General features: G+C 43.6%; 1 protein-coding gene across 2 annotated transcripts in view; it reads left to right on the top strand.

Annotated features, from left to right (window-relative positions):
* LOC124619575 (endoplasmic reticulum lectin 1) overlaps positions 1-21,288 on the top strand; it is a 102,414-nt gene that overhangs the window by 20,540 nt on the left and 60,586 nt on the right. For both annotated transcript variants that reach the window (XM_047146067.1, XM_047146066.1), the window contains exon 2: positions 3,920-4,009. In XM_047146067.1, the coding sequence (XP_047002023.1) occupies positions 3,920-4,009 (90 nt within the window). The remainder of the gene's footprint in view (positions 1-3,919; positions 4,010-21,288) is intronic.

Genomic DNA, 21,288 nt, shown 5'->3' with positions numbered 1-21,288 from the left:
CTGTCTCGTACATTTTGCACACAGGTGGAATACTTTTGTTGTGAGTGGCTCTCCCAGAGATATCTGTAGTGCTAAGGGGGTGTCATCTACTCCAGGACTCTAGTTTAGACTTAGGTGTTTCAGTGCTCTGTCAAATTCTTCTCACAGCATCATATCTCCCACATCAACTTCACCTCCTTCCACTTCACTTTCTGCAATAATACCTTCACTTGTATAGCCACTTTATATATTCCTTCTACCTTCTAGCTTTAATTCCCTTGCTTATTACGTGTTTTCCATCTGAGATCTTGATATTCACATAGCTGCTTCTCTTTTCATCAAAGGCCTGTCAGCTTGCCATTCCTCCTAAGCAATTTTGCATTTTCTGTCAATTTCAGATTTTAGATATCTGTATTCCTGTTTGTATGTTTCACTTGCTGCGTTTTTATGTTTTCTCCTTTCATCAATTAAATTCAATGTATCATGTGATATCCAAGGATTTCTATCTATTTGGTCCTCTGCTGCCTTCGCTTGTTTCATCTCTCAAAGCTATTCATTTGTCTTCTATTGTATTTTTTCCCCTTTTTTACAGTCAATCATTGCCTAATACGCTCCTTGAAATTCTCAACAAACTCTGGTTCTTTTGACTTATGCAGGACCCACCTACTTAATTTCCTACCTTTTTGCGTTGTCTTCAGTCTTAATATACAGTTCATAATGAATAAATTATGGTCAGAGTCCACATCTCCCCCCTGGATGTGTCTTATAGTTTAAAATCTGGTTCTAGAATCTCTGTACAACCATTATACGAGGCGCATTCAAGTTCTAAGGCCTCCGATTTTTTTTCTAATTAACTACTCACCCGAAATCGATGAAACTAGCGTTACTTCTCGACGTAATCGCCCTGCAGACGTACACTTTTTTCACAACGCTGACACCATGATTCCATGGCAGCGGTGAAGGCTTCTTTAGGAATCTGTTTTGACCACTGGAAAATCGCTGAGGCAATAGCAGCATGGCTGGTGAATGTGCAGCCACGGAGAATGTCTTTCATTGTTGGAAAAAGCCAAAAGTCAGAGGAGCCAGGTCAGGTGAGTAGGGAGCATGAGGAATCACTTCAAAGTTGTTATCACGAAGAAACTGTTGCGTAACGTTAGCTCGATGTGCACACGCGCAGCCCTTCCCGGACGTTTTTGTTGCAGTGCAGGAAGGAATTTGTTCTTCAAAACATTTTCGTAGGATGCACCTGTTACCGTAGTGCCCTTTGGAACGCAATGGGTAAGGATTACGCCCTCGCTGTCCCAGAACATGGACACCATCATTTTTTCAGCACTGGCGGTTACCCGAAATTTTTTTGGTGGCGGTAAATCTGTGTGCTTCCATTGAGCTGACCGGCGCTTTGTTTCTGGATTGGAAAATGGCATCCACATCTCATCCATTGTCACAACCGACAAAAAGAAAGTCCCATTCATGCTGTTGTTGCGCGTCAAAATTGCTTGGCAACATGCCACACGGGCAGCCATGTGGTCATCCGTCAGCATTCGTGGCACCCACCTGGATGACACTTTTCACATTTTCAGGTCGTCATGCAGGATTGTGTGCACAGAACCCACAGAAATGCCAACTCTGGAGGCGATCTGTTCAACAGTCATTCGGCGATCCCCCAAAACAATTCTCTCCACTTTCTCGATCATGTCGCCAGACCGGCTTGTGCGAGCCCGAGGTTGTTTCGGTTTGTTGTCACACGATGTTCTGCCTTCATTAAACTGTCGTACCCACGAACGCACTTTCGACACATCCGTAACTCCATCACCACATGTCTCCTTCAACTGTCGATGAATTTCAATTGGTTTCACACCACGCAAATTCAGAAAACGAATGATTGCATGCTGTTCAAGTAAGGAAAACGTCGCTATTTTAAGTATTCAAAACAGTTCTCATTCTCGCCGCTGGCGGTAAAATTCCATCTGCCGTACGGTGCTGCCATCTCTGGGACATATTGACAATGAACGCGGCTTCATTTTAAAACAATGCGCGTGTTTCTCTCTCTTTCCAGTCCGGAGAAAAAAAATCGGAGGCCTTAGAACTTGAATGCACCTTGTATAATCAAACTAAAACCTTCCAACGTCTCTAGGTCTCTTCCAAGTATACAACCTTATTTCGTGATTCTTAAACCAAATGTTAATGATAATTAAATTATGCTCTGTGCAAAACAACCAGTTGGCTTCCTTTTTCATTCCTTTCACCCGGTCCATTTTTTCCTACTAGTTTTCCTTCTATTCCATTTCCTACTCTTGAATTCCATTCCCCCACCACAATTAAATTTTCCGGTATGTTACCTGTTTGAATAATTTTTTTTATACCATCATACATTCTTATCACCTCTTCTTCCTCTGTGGAGCTAGTTGGCACACACATTCCTACTTTTGTGGTGGGTGTTGGCTTTGTGCCTGTCCTGGCTATCATAATGCATTCACTATGCTGATCATAGTAGCTTACCCTCATTTTTATTTTCTTATTCATTATCAGACCTACACCTGCATTACCTATATTCGATTTTGTAATTGTAACTGTGTATTCGCCTGACCAGAAGCCCTGTTCATCATTCCACTGATCTTCACTAATTCCCACTATAACTCCAACCTATTGATTTCCCTTTTTAAGTTTTATAACCTGCTACCAATTATGCGATCTAAGAATCCGTGCGATGACTCATTGAATGCAAGTTTTGTTTTCCCTAATGATGAAATTCTCCCATGTAGTTGCTGCCCAAAGATTGGAATGGGGAAATATTTTACGCCTGGAATATTTTACCCAAGAGGATGCCATCAGTATTTAACCATACAATAGAGCTACATGTCCTCTGGAAAAATAACAGCTGTTCCCTCATTCTTTTAGTCATTCGCAGTACCAGCACAGCAATGCCATATTGTCTGATGTTACAAGCCCAGATCAGTTAATTATCCAGACTGTTGCCTCTGCAAGTATTGAAAAGACTGATGCCCACTTCAGAAACGATATGTTTGTCTGACTCTCCACAGGTACCCTCCCCCCCTGTTGTGTTTCACCTACTGTATGGCTACATGTGTCATTGAGGCATGCAAGCCACTCTACCTTGGCAGCGACCATGGTTTGTGAGGAAGTCTTAACATTTCTCACCAAATTTTAAACAGAATAAATGTTGCCACTATTTAGCTCTGTTGTAGCATATCATGCATTGCTATCAGTGTAGGTTGGTTGTAGAGGGTGTGCTGTGAAAACTGGTAGGGTACTATCCCTGGGATCACTCCTGCTGGGGTTGTTTCCATGCTGATGTTTCACCCTGTTTGCCCTTTTTCCCCTTTTTTTAGTCTTCTTAAACTGCTATCATTTCTGGTTGCTATGTTTTTCATCTTCAGACTTCATTAAGTAAATAATGATTCACCAGATTTAGACATCACAACAAGGTCTTCATCCCTGGAATAGACCATTACCTGTAGAAAATTTTGCAGAAAACATGGAGGTCTGCATTACTTTCATAAAACTTTAAGCGTGAACCTCGTAAATGTGTGAGATTAAAATGTTGAGCAATGAGAGAAAAGCTGATGAAGTAGACGAAAGTAAAAGAAGACAGAAGTTGTAATCATTATGAGAAATGGAAGACACTAAGAGGTATGCATGGTAAAGAGGAGAAAGTAGGACCAAAATGTAGTTAAAGAATACCAGAATGATACTTATGAATTTTATTTTGTTTTTAGAAATATTTAAAGGTAGTGGCAATCATGCTCTTTCAACACTTCGTGATTTTCTGTAGCTTGAATAAAGCAGGTGCTCATGGTAACCACAGCTAATTTAGGTAGTTGAGGTGCCTCATACCAATTTTTAATTTTAATATATCCTGATATTTGGTTTTGATATAAGAAAATTATTAACACAGTATTTTTTTTTTTTTTTTTTTTAGGAAATAGGTGATGCTGAACCCCTTTTTGTCACATCAGCAAACAATGAGCGATACAAATGCTTGTTGCCGTCATCTCAGGAGGAAGAAAAGGTAACAAAATATGTGCACTATATAAACACACATTACTTGACTGTTGTATCAGTGCAAAACAGTTGCTTTTAACATTGCTGAAAATTGTTTTAAGTTGTTGTGGTCCCCAAAAATGAAAGTGTAAAACACCAATAAAGGGAAAAACAATATCTGTAATGATGAAAATAAAATTTATAATTAATTAAATTGGGTACCTGAAATGTCAGAACGAATGAAAAACCACATGAATAGACAATTATGGAAACAATAACTAATAAGTAAAATATAGGCTATAATATTGTATGATTAGTTGTTGACAGTACATTAAGCGTATTTGGTGAGAGACTGCTATTCACCCACATGTACGATGCTAAGCAGGAGATGGCACAAAGGAAAGGGTGCTCTACTGCTGAGATTGTGGTATGGTAACCGTTCTCCTTTATAGTTTATAATCTGCTCTCCCTCCTTTTCCCCCAGATGCACATGGACTTACTATTATCTTATGGAACTACAGGCTTCCTGGCACAAGTAGTGGTATTGGCTAGGATGGTTGGTGGTGACTGTGACGGGGCATGGAGATGGAAGAGTGAACTGAGACCATCAAAATAGCATTGGAATTAATACAAAAATGATTCAAATACATGCTCATAAACTAATGCTACCGTGGAGCTTAACAAATTTTAAGGGTGGAGTTGGTTGGTGCTATAGGTTTACGAAGCGTCATGGTCTTAGCATGCAAGGCAAAACCAAAATATCTCGGAAAATGCCACAACAGTATGAAGAGCATATATTATCTTTCCATCATTTTATTGTTCGACATCGAAAGAAAAGCAGTGAGGAACTAATCCAAATAGCGGATATGGACAAAACTTGTCTGACATTTGATGTGCCGAGTAACAGAACTGTTGCCATGAAAGGTGCTAAAACTGTAACTATAAAAACAATTGGACATGAAAAAATCCACTACAGTGTTGTTCTTTCAATGTGGCTGGTGGTACTAAACTTAATTCGGTGATCATTTACGAACACAAAACAGTGCCAAAATTTTCTGGAATACCACCAGGTGTTATTGTTTACTTACTGGACAAGGGTTGGATGGACAAGGTTGGTGGTATGAAATTATGGATTAACAGTGTGCTTTATTGAAGAAGAGTTCTCTTCTTGTGCTAGATCAGTAGATCAGTTTAGTAGTCATTTGAAAAAGTTTGTGAAAGAGAAATTGAGACAGGGAAATACAGAGCTTTCCCCCTGCAGGTCTTGGGGTTAGAATAGGCCCGAGGCATCCCTGCCTGTCGTAAGAGGCGACTAAAAGGAGTCTCACAGTTTCTGTAAGTTCAGGTCCCATTTTATGTTTTGATCTGCCACTTTATAAATTCTACAGAAGTGCAGGCCGTACGAGGAAGGACGCCTTACATGGTGCGTGAGTTATCCATAGTGCCCTTAGATTCGGTCTCCTGAACCTCTTGTCATGGTTTTGCATCTCCACCTGCATTTCAACTAATAGGACAAGGACACTTTCCAGGGTATGTCATCTTCTTCTGTTGTCTCCTGTCCTCTTTCGCCCCCATGACAGTATTGGAGTTCTCTGCGCCCAATATCCAGCGTGGTAGCCAGTCCATTGTGGTGGGGCTGTCATGTACCCATGTGGTGGTAGCCCCCTGACTACACAGGGATCTCATTCCTGATTCCTGAGCTGTCAACTCCCCATGTATGTTAAGGAGTAGATGCCTGTCTTCTAGAGGCATCAGGACTCCCAGCAATGGCCATCATGCCAGGTGGCCTGTGCTGTGGCTGAGTGTCACCTGTGAGGAGAGCCCCGGATCGTAGTGGGTGGCATCAGGGCGGATGACCCGCAATGAAGCAGACTGTCATCTCTTGGTGGTGACCATATGGCACCAGCAGTCTCTAAGAATGGCAAGATTGAGTACAATGCTGACAGACATGACCCTAAATCATTTCCCTCCCTCGCTACACCATGTGAGGAACATAGGCCTACAGAAAGGAGAGAGCCTTATTCGCCTTGGTATTTAGTCTGTAACAGAATGGACGGGGACTCCTTTCTACCTATGAAGCCTCAATTTTTGCCGAACGTCTTGAGGATAAGTTTGGGGAATTGACAGCGTTGTCCAAGATGAGAAGTGGTGCAGTCTTGATTCAGGCAGCATCCCCAGCTCAATCCTGGGCATTACTCGCTTGTGACCGGCTGGATGATATTCCTGTTTCCATCACTCGCCATAAAAGTGTCAACATGGTCCAGGGGATTATTTTCCATCACGACCTTCTCTTGCAGTCTGACGATGAGCTCCATGCCAATCTAGAATGGTGGGGGCGTTCATTTCATCCAGCGCGTTTACAGAGGACCCAAAGACAACAGAGTTGCTACCGGTGCCTTCATCTTGACCTTTGAGGATGATTCATTGCCTGAAAATGTCGGGATGATGGTTTACCACTGTGATGTTAAACCATACATGCCTCTCCCTATGTGGTGATTAAGTGCTGGAAATTTGGGCACATGTCTTCCCGCTGCACTTGCAACGCCACATGTCGAGACTGTGGATGCCTACTGCATTCAGATACTCTCTGTGCGCCTCCTCCCACTTTTTGTACCAGCTGCGGAGAGCAGCACTCTCCCTGCTCGCCAGACTGCACAGTACTCCAAAAGGATCATAAAATCATTGAGTACAAGACCCTGGACCAGTTGACTTACCTAGAGGCTAACCGTAAATTTGAACGATTACACTCCGTTCGGTTGACGTCCACATACGCTACAGCTACATTACCATCGATATCACAAGTACCAGTTGTACCATACTCTGTGCCCTGAACAGTGGGCCTCTGGGCCTCCAGAATACATCTGCCTCCTTGGTTGTTGGGGGAAAATCTCCTTCTGTAGCTCCCAAAGTACCTACTTTGGGAGCAAGGCCCCCCAAACACAGGGGACATCAGTCCTCTCCCCCCAGTCGTATAAGCAACAGCCCCCTCCGGCTCCTCTTGTGTGGAAGGGGTCCCTTGGGACCCTCTCTCCAAAGGGCTCCACTAATGCCACAGCGTACACTCGCCAGTGGCTAAAGGAGCCAAAAACTGCTGAAGGAAGAGCTTCACAGTCTTCCTCCTTGCCTGAAGCTACTTCAGAGAAGTCCTCCCTGCAAGCGCCTAAAGAGAATTGAGAGGGTAAGCAAACAAAGAAGTCTGCTAAGATAAGGAACCCTCTGGTGGCCCCAAAACTCCACACCAATTCTGCACCTGCGGATGAGGTGGAGATCTCAGCATCCCCTGAGGATCTGGGTCTCACTGATGCCTCATCCACAACAGGAATGGATACAAATACTCAGTTGCTGGCAGCTGGTGACCCTGAGGAGTAACCTGCCTCCTTGCATGCTCCGTGCCTTCCCAGTCTCACAATAACATCATCCTCCACCTGGCTGAGCTATGGATTTACACCTGCTTTCTGCATTGCCCTCCAGGAAACCTGGTTCCCGGCAATGTGGATCCCTACCCTTTGTGGCTATAGGGGATATTACAAGAACAGTAGCGACTATAATAGTGTGTCTCGTGGAGTTGGTGTCTATTTCCTGAACTCGGTATGCAGTGAACCTGTGGCCCTTCAAATCCCTCTTGAAGCTGTGACTGTCAGGATATGAGCAACACAGGAAGTAACTATCTGGAATGTATGTATTCCTCCAGATGGTGCAGTACCCCTGAATGCGTGGGCTGCACTGATTCATAAACTCCCTGAACCTTTCCTGCTTTTGGGAGAGTTGAACGCCCATAACTCCTTGTGGGGTGGCACTGTGCTTACTGGCTGAGGTAGAGACGTCAAAACTTTACTGTCTCAACTTGGCCTCAAGGCACTTACTCGGCCATTGAGTTATCCCTCTGCAGCCCATGATCTCTCCCAAGTGTCCACTGGACAGCTCACTTACCCATCTTCCTGTCACTCCTCCAGCACCATTCCCCCGGACGTCCACCAAGATGGGAAAACAAGGCAGACTGGGAAGCTTTCACCTCTGCTGTCACCCTTGAATCTCCCCCACATGGTACCATTGATGTGGTAGTTGAGCAGGTCACTAGAACGATCATTTCTGCAGCAGAAAACACAATCACTTGTTCTTTAGGGAGCCCCTGCGAAAATCTGTACCTTGGCAGATGCCGGAAATGGCTGAGGTCATTAAAGAGTGTCAGCGAGCTCTGCAGCAACATAACTGGCACCCTTCCCTAGAGCACCTGATAGCTTTTAAATGGCTCCGTGCTTGCGTTCACCAGCTTATAAAAAGATGGAAGCAGGTGTGTTGGGAGAGGTACATCTCGACCATTGGGTGCCATACGTCACCTTCCCAAGTCTGGACGAAGATCAGATGTGTTTGTGGGTACCAGACCCCGACAAGTGTTACTGGCATTTACATCAATGGCATGTTATCTACTGACGCAAACACAATCGCCGAGCACTTTGCTGAGCACTATGCTCTTGTCTCCACATCAAAGAATTATCCCCCAGCATTTCACACCCTCAAATGACCAATGGAAAGGAAAGGCCTCTCGTTCACTGAACATCACAGTGAACCCTATAATGCTCCATTTACAGAGTGGGAGCTCCTCAGCGACCTTGCACATTGCCCCGACACAGCTCCTGGGCCAGATCAGATCCACAGTCAGATGATCAAACATCTCTCGTCGGACTACAAGCGACATCTCCTTGTCATCTTCAACTGGATCTGGTGCAATGGCTTCTTTCCATCACAATGACAAGAGAGCACCATCATTCCAGTGCTCAAACCCAGTAAAAACCTGTTTGATGTGGGTAGCTATCGGCCCATCAGCCTCACTAATGTTCATTGTTAGCTTTTATAACGTATGGTAAGTAGGCGGTTGTGTTGGGTCCTGGAGTCATGTGGCCTACTGGCTCCATGCCAGGGTGGTTTCTGCCAGGGTCGCTCTATCATTGATAATCTAGTTTCCCTCAAGTCTGCCATCCGAACAGCCTTTTCCAGACACCAACACCTGGTTGCCGTCTTTTTTGATTTACAAAAAGCTTAAGACACGACCTGACGACATCACTTCCTTGCCACATTATATGAGTGGGGTCTCCGGGGCCCGCTCCCTATTTTTATCCAAAATTTCCTATCACTCCGTACTTTCCGTGTCCAAGTTGGTACCTCCCATAGTTTCCCCCATATCCAGGAGAATGGGTTGCCACAGGGCGCTGTATTGAGTGTATCTCTATTTTTAGTGGCCATTAACAGTCTAGCAGCAGCTGTAGGGCCGTCGGTCTCACCTTCTCTGTATACAGATGACTTTTGCATTTCATAGTGCATCTCCAGTACTGGTGTTGCCAAGTGGCACCTACAGGGAGCCATCCACAAGGCGCAGTCATGGGCTCTAGCCCACAGCTTCCAGTTTTCAACTGCGAAGTGCCATGATCTTCTGTCTGCAATCAACCAGAACCAAAATTTTATCTTAATGATGATCCACTCACGGTAGTGGAGACATATCGATTCTTAGGACTAGTTTTTGATGCCCAATTGACGTGGCTTCCTCATCTTCCTCAGCTGAAGTGGAAGAGTTGGCAGCACCTCAATGCCCTCCACTGCCTGAACAACACCAGCTGGGGTGCAGATTGCTCTACGCTGCTGCAGCTCTACAGAGCCCTTGTTCAATACCGCCTTGACTATGAGAGTCTGGTTTATGGTTTGGCAGTGCCCTCAGCATTGTGTTTACTCGACCCAGAGCACCACTGTGGTATTAGACTAGCAACAGGAGGTTTTAGGACAAGTCTGGTGACCAGCATCCTGGTGGAGGCCGGAGTCCCTCCATTGAAGGTCAGGTGTGCACAACTGCTCGCCAGTTACATTGCACACTTTCATAGATCTCCTGAGCATCTGAATTGCCGTCTCCTTTTCCCATCCACAGCAGTTCATCTACCGTGTTGGAGGCCCAGGTCAGGGCTTAATATTGTGGTTCGCATCTGATCTCTTCTGTCTGAATTGGAGTTCTTGCCTTTACCACCTAAAATTGAGGTCCATTCAAGTACATCTCTACATCTACATCTGCATACATACTCCGCAATCCACCATATGGTGCGTGGCGGAGGGTACCTCGTACCGCAACTAGCATCTTCTCTCCCTGTTCCATTGCCAAACAGAACGAGGGAAAAATGACTGCCTATATGCCTCTGTATGAGCCCTCCATGGTGTACGCCTAGGCTGAAGTTTCGCCTGGACCTTTCACATGGTCCTAAGGGCTCAGTTAACCCCACAGCTCTCTGCTGTCACTTCCTCTTGATTCTTGACATGTACCGGGACCATGAAGTGGTTTACACTGTGAGGCATTTCCTATAGCAATCACTGGTCTGTGCAGGTCAAGAGCCAATGCCTGCACGAGGGTGTTACTGCTGAAATATAGTGGGACCAAGGGAAGTGACTCAGTGTTGTGCACATCGGATTTATATTTGGATGAACAGGAAAGTTACTGCAGTTAAATGCCATCAGTTCGCTACTTCCCATTACGGAAGCTAATATTGGCCTGCTGTTCATGGCATCAATGGGCTATTAAACACTAAACTTTCTTTTTAATTAAATTGGCTAATTTTTACTTTTATTAATTGTCTGGAAGGTAATAGCATCTGAATATGAAGTTGTATAGAATATAGACAGAGAAGCAGACAAATAGTTGGGTTCCCTTGAAACTATTGTCTGCAAGAGCCATTAGAAAAATACAAACCAAGTACTTACTTAAGGCTTACATATTTATTAAAAAAAAGACAGTCTATCATAGCCTGGAAATTAATATCAGCTTTGAGAATGTGGAGTTTATATGTAAAATCAAGGAAAGGTAACCAATCACCTATAGCTGATTGATGTGTGGTACATAGAAACACACAACAGAAAACAGTATTTATATTAGCTTTCAACACACAGTCAGGCATACAACCATGCAGAAATGCAAACACCTGTGGCCATGGCGATACTGACTGTGTTGTATCAGTAGCAGTTTCCTGGGCAGATGGAAGTGGGGTGGAGATACGGAAGGGCATATGAGGTAAAGAGGGGTTAGTCAGTTAGTGTGGAAGTGGGGCTTTCCACCAATGACTCGGCAGCTGCACAGCAAGTCGAAAGAAGTTCCAAGGATAGAGCATATAAGAGGTAGGGAGAGGGGAGGAGAAGCGGGAAGTGACGAACAAGGAGGGGGGAGGGAGAGAGAGAGAGGGGGGTGGGGGGGAGGGCGCACATCATGGTTGGGGGTAGTGGAGGAAGAAGGCTGCACGTGATGTCGATGGGGAAGGAGTGGTGTGGACAGAAAAAAGAAACCCATGGCTTTTTTTAATAGGGTTCTGTAATTAATCATAAAATTGGAACCCTTATAGGACCACTTTGTAGTCTGTCTATCTGATTGTTAAGCCCTTTTTTATCAGAAATGGGTAGATGTATCAAGCTGAAATTTATGTCACATACTAAGGTCTATGGTCCCTTAGCGGAGTGGAAATTTTAAGCGTGTAAGTCAATAAAATCAAAAGAGGTGGCCATTTATGTCACAAACTTATGTTTCAATACTCCCAAACTCATTCATCAGAACCTATAGGGTACTTCCCATTGACCTACAATCATGAAATTTGATGAGAAGCAAAGATTCGCAGTACAAGCAAAGGAAAAAGTTCTAAACATAGTTAATTTGTAATTACATCACATTAAAAAAATATCTTTTTGTCATTTGTTGCCTGTCTGTCTGTTGAGACTCCTTTTTCTCAGGAATCGGTAGGGGTATCAAGTTGAACTTTATATCAACTACCAAGGTCTGCAGTCGCTTTGTAGAGAATATAATTTAAGCTTCTTAGTTAATGGAATCAAAAGATACAGCCGTATATGTTACATATTTTGATACGAACTCACTCCATCAAAGCCTACATATCACCTATGTAATACTGTAGGTACATGACGGACCTGGTGGTCTAGCAGGAAAGCACATGCGTGTAAACTGAGAGGTCACGCAATTGAGTTTCGGCCAGACCACAGATTTTTCAGTCTTTGTATTAACCTAGCCTTCACCTCTCAATGATGAGAATGATTTGAGGAGTCTCCACAAACAACACATGGTTCAGCTTCCACTTTAAATGGTGGGTCCCCTTTCCCCAGTTGGATAATGGAGGTATATTAGGAACACGAAAGTTGTTGGTGGTATCCTATGGAATGACTTCCATCACACCATTGAGCCACACAAAATTATTATTATTATTATTATTATTATTATTATTATTGTTATCTACATATCAAGTTTGCTTGAAGCCCTCAGAGTGCAAGTCCTACTCGTGCTTTTTTTTTACCTTGTGCTCCAAGTTTGAGCCCTTTTTTATATATATTTTCTATAAGAAACCTCTGTTTAAAATTTCATTCAGACTGAAAATGGTCAGGTTTGACAAACTGGTCCACTTGATGTGGAGTGTCCCCATAACAGCCCAGAGTAACAATTCCATTTAAACAACAGTAGAGAAAATATTCTCACATTTAAGAAACGCATATGTTTTTAACCTAAATTGAATGCCAGCAAGTAAGAGATGAAATAGATTTACTGCAGAAATCCAGTTACTGAGAATGTCATTACCCTTTATTTAAGGAAACAATAGTTGTCAGTATGTAAAAAGATGAGGGATAGTAGAAATCCGTGGGTAACACAAGAGGTATTGGATTTAATTGGCGAAAGGAGAAAATTAAAAAAAAAGGCAGTAAATGAAGCAGGCGAAAAGGAATACAAACGTCTCAAAAATGAGATCGACAGGAAGTACAAAATGGCTAAGCAGGGATGGCTAGAGGACATATGTAAGGGTGTAGAAGCGTATATCACTAGGAGTAAGATAGATACTGCCTACAGGAAAATTAAAGAGGCCTTTGGAGAAAAGAGAACCACCTGTACGAATATCAAGAGCTCAGATGGGAAACCGGTCCTAAGCAAAGAAGGGAGAGTAGAAAGGTGAATGGAGTATATAGAGGGTCTATGCAAGGGCGATATACTTAAGGGCAATATTATGGAAATGGAAGAGGATGTAGATGAAGATGAGATGGGAGATATGATACTGCGTGAAGAATTTGACAGAGCATTGAAAGACCTAAGTCAAAACAAGGCCCTGGGAGTAAACAAGATTCCATTAGAATACTGATTGCCTTGGGAGAGCCAGCCGTGACAAACTCTTCCATCTGGTGAGCAAGATGTATGAGACAGGCGAAATACCCTCAGACTTCAAGAAGAATACATTAATTCCAATTCCAAAGAAAGCAGGTGCAGACAGGTGTGAAAATTACCAAACTATCAGTTTAATTAGTCACAGTTGCAAAATATTAACAATTCTTTACAGATGAATAGAAAAACTGGTAGAAGCTGACCTCGGGGAAGATCAGTTTGGATTCTGTAGAAATATAGGAAAACATGAGACGATACTGACCCTACAACTTACCTTAGAGAATAGATTAAGGAAAGACAGACCTACATTTTTAGCATTTGTAGACTTAGAGAAAGCTTTTGACAAAGTTGATTGAAATACTCTCTTTCAAATTCTGAAGGTGGCTATTTACAATTTGTACAGAAACCAGATGGCAGTTGTAAGAGTTGAGGGGCATGAAAGGGAAACAGTGATTGAGAAGGGAGTAAGACAGGGTTGTAGCCTGTCCCTGATGATATTCAATCTGTATTGAGCAGTAAAGGAGTCAAAAGAAAATTTTTAAGTTGGAATTAAAATCCAGGGAGAAGAAATACACTCCTGGAAATGGAAAAAAGAACACATTGACACCGGAGTGTCAGACCCACCATACTTGCTCCGGACACTGCAAGAGGGCTGTACAAGCAATGATCACACGCACGGCACAGCGGACACACCAGGAACTGCGGTGTTGGCCGTCGAATGGCGCTAGCTGCGCAGCATTTGTGCACCGCCGCCGTCAGTGTCAGCCAGTTTGCCGTGGCATACGGAGCTCCATCGCAGTCTTTAACACTGGTAGCATGCCGCGACAGCGTGGACGTGAACCGTATGTGCAGTTGACCGACTTTGAGCGAGGGCGTATAGTGGGCATGCGGGAGGCCAGGTGGACGTACCGCCGAATTGCTCAACACGTGGGGCGTGAGGTCTCCACAGTACATCGATGTTGTCGCCAGTGGTCGGCGGAAGGTGCACGTGCCCGTCGACCTGGGACCGGACTGCAGCGACGCACGGATGCACGCCAAGACTGTAGGATCCTACACAGTGCCGTAGGGGACCGCACCGCCACTTCCCAGCAAATTAGGGACACTGTTGCTCCTGGGGTATCGGCGAGGACCATTCGCAACCGTCTCCATGAAGCTGGGCTACGGTCCCGCACACCGTTAGGCCGTCTTCCGCTCACGCCCCAACATCGTGCAGCCCGCCTCCAGTGGTGTCGCGACAGGCGTGAATGGAGGGACGAATGGAGACGTGTCGTCTTCAGCGATGAGAGTCGCTTCTGCCTTGGTGCCAATGATGGTCGTATGCGTGTTTAGCGCCGTGCAGGTGAGCGCCACAATCAGGACTGCATACGACCGAGGCACACAGGGCCAACACCCGGCATCATGGTGTGGGGAGCGATCTCCTACACTGGCCGTACACCACTGGTGATCGTCGAGGGGACACTGAGTAGTGCACGGTACATCCAAACCGTCATCGAACCCATCGTTCTACCATTCCTAGACCGGCAAGGGAACGTGCTGTTCCAACAGGACAATGCACGTCCGCATGTATCCCGTGCCACCCAACGTGCTCTAGAAGGTGTAAGTCAACTACCCTGGCCAGCAAGATCTCCGGATCTGTCCCCCATTGAGCATGTTTGGGACTGGATGAAGCGTCGTCTCACGCGGTCTGCACGTCCAGCACGAACGCTGGTCCAACTGAGGCGCCAGGTGGAAATGGCATGGCAAGCCGTTCCACAGGACTACATCCAGCATCTCTACGATCGTCTCCATGGGAGAATAGCAGCCTGCATTGCTGCGAAAGGTGGATATACACTGTACTAGTGCCGACATTGTGCATGCTCTGTTGCCTGTGTCTATGTGCCTGTTGTTCTGTCAGTGTGATCATGTGATGTATCTGACCCCAGGAATGTGTCAATAAAGTTTCCCCTTCCTGGGACAATGAATTCACGGTGTTCTTATTTCAATTTCCAGGAGTGTATAAACCTTGAGGTTTGCCAATGACATTGTAATTCTTTCAGAGACAACAAAGGACTTGGAAGAGCAGTTGAACTGAATGAACAATGTCTTGAAAGGCGGATATAAGATGAACATCCACAAAAGCAAAACGAGGATAATGGAATGTAGTCGAATTAAATCAGGTGATGCTGAGGGAATTACACTTATGCTCATAAATTAAGGATAATGTTGATACGTGGTGAAACAATGCTCTGGTGGGCGGTTTGCGGGTTTAAATCACCTCGGGGTATGACTATGCGGTGCACAGTGGCTCTGGCAGCAGTCCACATACACAGAGGTTTGTTGGTGCATGTCAGAGTACGGTGCAGCAAGTAAGTGTGCAGATGTTTTCAGACATGCTAATAGTGACTGTGTCATTTTCAGACGTGCTAATGGTGACCGTGTGTTGAAAATGGCTTAAAGAACACATATTGTTGACGTTATGAGGGGTAGAATACTAGGGTGACTGGAGGCTGGTCAAACACTGCAGGTCATAGCATGGGCCCTCCGTGTGCCACAAAGTGTGATCTCAGGATTATGGCAACAGTTCCAGCAGACAGGAAACATGTCCAGGTGCTACAGTACGGGACGTCCACAGTGTACAGCACCATAAGAAGACTGATATCTCACCATCAGTGCCCGCAGACGGCCAGGTAGTACTGCAGGTAGCCTTGCTCGGGACCTTACCACAGCCACTGGAACAGTTGTCTCCAGACACACAGTCTACAGGCGACTGAACAGACATGGTTTATTCGCCTGGAGACCTGCAAAGTGCATTCCACTGACCCCTTATCACAGGACAGCCCATGAAGCCTGGTGTCAAGAACACAGTACATGGTCATTGGAACAGTGGTCCCAGGTTATGTTCACGGACGAGTCCAGGTATAGTCTGAACAATGATTCTCACTGGGTTTTCATCTGGCATGAACCAGGAACCAGATACCAACCCCTTAATGTCCTTGAAAGGGACCTGTATGGAGGTCGTGGTTTGATGGTATGGGGTGGGATTATGATTGGTGCACATACACCCTACAAGTCTTTGACAGAGGAACTGTAACACATCAGGTGTATCGGGGTTTCATTTTGCACCAGTATGTCTGCCTTTTCAGGGATGCAGTGAGTCCCACTTTCCCCCTGATGGACGAATGGACGATAAAGCACGGCCCCACCGATTTGCCATCGTGGAGGAGTACCTTGAAACAGAAGATATTAGGCAAATGGAGTGGCCTGCCTGTTCCCCTGACCTAAACCCCATTGAGCACGTCTGGGATGCTCTCGGTTGGCATATCGCTGCACGTCTTCAAACCCCTAAGACACTTCAGGAGCTCCGACAGGCACTGGTGCAAGAATGGGAGGCCATACCCCAGCAGCTGCTCGACCACCTGATCCAGATGTGCGACCTGTGTACGTGTGCATGGTGATCATATCCCATATTGCTGTCGGGGTTCATGCACAGGAAACAGTGGCGTTTTGTAGCGCATGTGTTTTGGGACAGTTTTCTCAACTTATCACCAATACCGTGGACTTACAGATCTGTGTCGTGTGTGTTCCCTGTGTGCCCATGCTATTAGCGCCAGTTTTGTGTAGTGCCACATTGTGTGGCACCACATTCTGCAATTATCCTTAATTTATGAAAATGAGTGTAGATTAGGAAATTAGACATTTAAAATAGTAGATGAGTTTTGATATTTGGGCAGCAAAATAACTGATAGTGGTAGAAGTAGAGAGGATATAAAATGTAGACTGGCAAATGACAAGGAAAGCATTTCTGAAGAAGTGAAATTTGTTAACATCGAGTATAGATTTAAGTGTCAGGAAGTCTTTTGTGAAAGTATTTGTATGGAGTGTAGCCATGTATGGAAGAGAAACATGGATGATAAACAGTGTAGGTAAGAAGAGAATAGAAGCTTTTGAAATGTGGCGGTACAGAGGAATGCTAAAGATTAGATGGATAGATCATGTAACTAATGAAGAGGTACTAAATAGAATTGGGTAGAAGAGGAATTTGTGGCACAACTTGACTAGAAGAAGGGATCAGTAGGTTGGACATGATATGAGGCATCAAGGGATCACCAGTTTAGTATTAGGAAGCATGGAGGATAAAAATTGTAGAGGGAGACCAAGAGATGAATACACTAAGCAGATTCAGAAGGATGTAGGGTGCAGTAGTTACTCAGGGATGAAGAGGCTTGCACAGGATAGAGTAGCATGAAGAGCTGCATCAAGCCAGTCTTTGGACTGCAGACCGCCACAAGAACAACAACAACTACTACTACAACAACAGTAGTTGGCAGCCCTGAGAGTGGTACAAGACTGTTGCATTGTAGAGAGAAAGACATGGGAAGAATGTTCCTCATTTTAGGACGTGTTGAGTAATAGTCAAAATCCTGTCAGAAAACATGTTTCAGTTATTCCAGGTCATGTATTGAGTGACGGAGGGAGGGTCTCTCCTTTGTGGTTGGTCAGTAAATTCCCTTGAGGTGTTAGATGTTTTATGAAGAAAAGATATGGAAAATCTCTTTTTTGACGAGTTGGGAAGGATAGATTCAGCAAGACCTGCAACATATTGGATGAGAAACTATTTGTCAGTGCATACATGATGTCTACTGATGGCTAGGCTGTACATAGGACTCTTTACTGTGGTATCATGGTATCGGTGGCATTATGTCAAAGTGCAAATATTGGTGACTAACAGGTCTAATGTAAACAGAGGTTTTGGTAGAGTGATTGAGTGATTAGTGAGATGGAAGTTACCATCTGTAATCCAATGAACCGGGTTGAACCAGATATATATATAATGGAAGGAAACATTCCACGTGGGAAAAATTATCCTTCTTTCCTGATGAGGCAACAGTTTGTTGCGAAAGCTTGAATTTTGTGTGTATGTTTGTGTTTGTTTGTGTGTCTGTCGACCTGCCAGCACTTTCATTTGGTAAGTCACATCATCTTTGTTTATATATATATATATATATATATATATATATATATATATATATATATATAGTGTGGTGTGAATGAGGGGGTTCAAATAGTCTGAGGGCTAGAGAGAATTTCTGTAGATGGCTTGTGTTCAAGTTTAGATAGTGTTTCATCATTAGATCACTGATGCCAGTTCTGTAGAGATTCTGTCAGTGGAGCACTCACAGTAACCAGCCATGATGTGGTGTGTTGGGTTGCTGGGCTGGGGATCTAAATAATATGTAGAAAGTGCGAATGTGGAGGACGATGGGAATAAAGAAGGAAACAGACTTGGAAGATAGCTTTTACGAATTTGAGAAGAAATTGGAGGTCATCCTGGTCTTTTGAACAGGATGATTGAAGCAGAGCTTGTAGGCAAACTTTTCCAACAGCTGACTGGAAGCCTCTTTATGAAAACAATTGTGGAGCCTTTGTCTCCAGGGAAGATGATGATTTGCAGAGGATCACAGTTACTTAGAGGTGCAAACTGAGTGAGGCAGGGCTCGTTGTAGGCATTGGTCTAAGTCTGTTCTCTTGGGAAAATATTTAGAAAATGTTTCCATTATGCGAGCAAGCCAAATAAAAGTGGATCTTCAACAGTTACGCCATAATTGAATTTTATATAGGGTTAAAATTGATCTCTGGAAAGAACCAACTCATCTATGGGACTGAGAGTTCTTTTGAGGACACATGTGTTCAGGGTCTGTGTGGCTCCCATAAAGTGAGTCTGGGTCTGCAGCAGGTCATCAAGCTACCTCTGCGAGGTCAATGCAGAGGTTTAATGTGATGCTGTGCTTCTTGGTGGATACTGCTATTTGAAGAAGAGAGTATGAGATTGGACTGTTAGGCACCTTTTTAAAGTGGCATTTTGTGTGTTGGCATAGTTATTAGAGAATGAGGTTTTCAGTTGGAGAGGAATTTGGGTTTGTAGAAAAGAGGTATTTTCCAGAGGGAGTGGAGGTAGTTAACAGGTATCTGTGCCAGAGTGATAAGGTTTTGAAGAACTAATTTAGTGTATGCTCTGGGATATGTGAGGGCAGTACAAACACACACAGCAAATTGAAACATAATGCATTCATCTTAACACAGGTATAAAATATAAGCAATTCGATGTCTGGTGTGTGGTTGACCTGTGGAAGAGAAGAATTTAGATCCAGTGTTAAAGGGATCAAAAACACCAAAAAAGAGAGAACAGAAAGGAAGTAGCCGATAGTCTGATTCTGATCTACAGCGTGATTGCTTTGGTCCAGTTTTAGAACAGACATTTTTATATGTCATAGTATCAGCAGTCTTATTCTTTGGTGGAAGATCACAGTTAAGGCCAATATTCAGTACCACAGAAATAGTTTCTGCTGCCTCATTTGTGGTGTGTGAGGTAACTGTTTCTTTTTATATTTAGTGTGATCATTTACTTCTCTGTTTATAGTCAGAACACCTTGAATGGCATTTTTTCCTGTTGCATGTATGTTGGAAAGCCTGAATTATGTGGAAGGAAGTATCCTAAATGTTAAGTGCTGTATTACTAAGTAATGCTGTGTTTTTCCAACATGACAGTTGCTAGATGCACCATTATGGTATAGGAAGAAATCTTTGGAAAGATATTTGTAAGCTGTCTCACAGAGGGGTGGATAGAAGCAGGTTCAGTGCACAAGGATTATATGTTCAGGTTTGATACTTAAGCAGTTTTTTGTGACACCTTGGCACTTTTAATATGTCACCAAAACTAATTACGTCAGACAAATTTTAGCATTAGTGTTGGATATGGTTTCAGATTTATTCTTCTGTTGACAACAAACTTATCAATATTATACAGTGATCATTATTTGTCATGCTCTGAGCTACAGTAGTGCAGCTCTATGTGTGCTTTCTCTTTTCCTGTCTAAACAATAAATGAGCAAAAACACGCTGTCTATTGTCTGTGATCTACAATTTTCCCTATGTTTGCTCCTCCCTCGCACCACTATTGGTGGCCACTGAGATGCACCCTGATTCAGATGAGGGAACACATGGGGTTTGCCCTAAAATACATGAGAAATTAAGTTTTAAATGCAAGTGCTGCACATTGACTCTCAAATAATGGAGAATCAAACAGTGGAAAGTCCACGTTGGAACAGCAACAAATATTGAAGGGATAGATTGCTACTCACAGTGAAGATGACATGTTGAGTTGCAGACAGGCACAACGAAAAGACTATTGCACATTAAGCTTTTGGCAAAGTATTCAGCAGAAAAGAAAAACACGCATTCACGAAAGCAAGCACACTGCACACACATACAACTGCCATCTCTGGCTGCTCATGCCAGACTCAACATGTCATCTTCATGATGAGTAACAATCTATCCTTTCCATAATTACTAATAATGGAGAGTTAGATTTCTTTACCTCCATACTGGCTTTGAGTGGAGAGAGAGAGAGAGAGAGAGAGAGAGAGAGAGACCCTTCTGTAGTTTGTCTTCCAAATCTTCTCATGTTGCGTACTTTTGTTTATTATATGGTTTAAAGCTCTGCCCAAAAGATATCTGTGCATCATCTCTCTGGTTTTCTTGTTGTGATCAACTAATGGTGTGCCTTCTTAGTTGTTGATTCCATTTTTCTGCACTGTATTTCAGCAGCTGACCTATTTCTCTTCAGGAGCTGTGAGCTGGTTATGGTGAAGATAGCTATAACACATAACAACATAGCTCACAGCAACTGTCATGTTGCAGATGAAATTACCAGCGTATTGGTATGTTCCTCTTGTAGGTGTAATGGTCCATCACAAATGGCATCATTTAGTGTTGACGGTGTGTTCATTTAAAGTTTTGTCATGTCCTGTCTTTTAGTTGGTGAGTAATCTGCTTTTACTATTTTAATTTTATTTTATTTACCTTATTTACAATGTAAGGAAAAGATAGATTGCTACTTAACATAAACATGACGTGTTAAGTTGCAGACAGGCACAGTTAAAAGACACTTACACATTAGCTTCCAGATACAACCTTCATCAGAAAAACAGAAAAACACACACACATTTGGTCACACAAACAAGCACACCTCAAACACACATGACCATCATCCCTGGCAGCACTTAACATGTTATCATAATGGTAAGTAGCAATCTATCTTTTCCTTACATTTTAAATAAATAAAATAAAAGAAGCAGGCTACTGTTCCAACTGATGGG

The sequence above is a fragment of the Schistocerca americana genome, chromosome 6, assembly GCF_021461395.2.
Source record: "Schistocerca americana isolate TAMUIC-IGC-003095 chromosome 6, iqSchAmer2.1, whole genome shotgun sequence".
In the NCBI taxonomy this organism is placed as follows: domain Eukaryota; kingdom Metazoa; phylum Arthropoda; class Insecta; order Orthoptera; family Acrididae; genus Schistocerca; species Schistocerca americana.
Note: the sequence above shows the minus strand (reverse complement) of the source record. Positions and strands in the feature narration are given on the sequence as shown.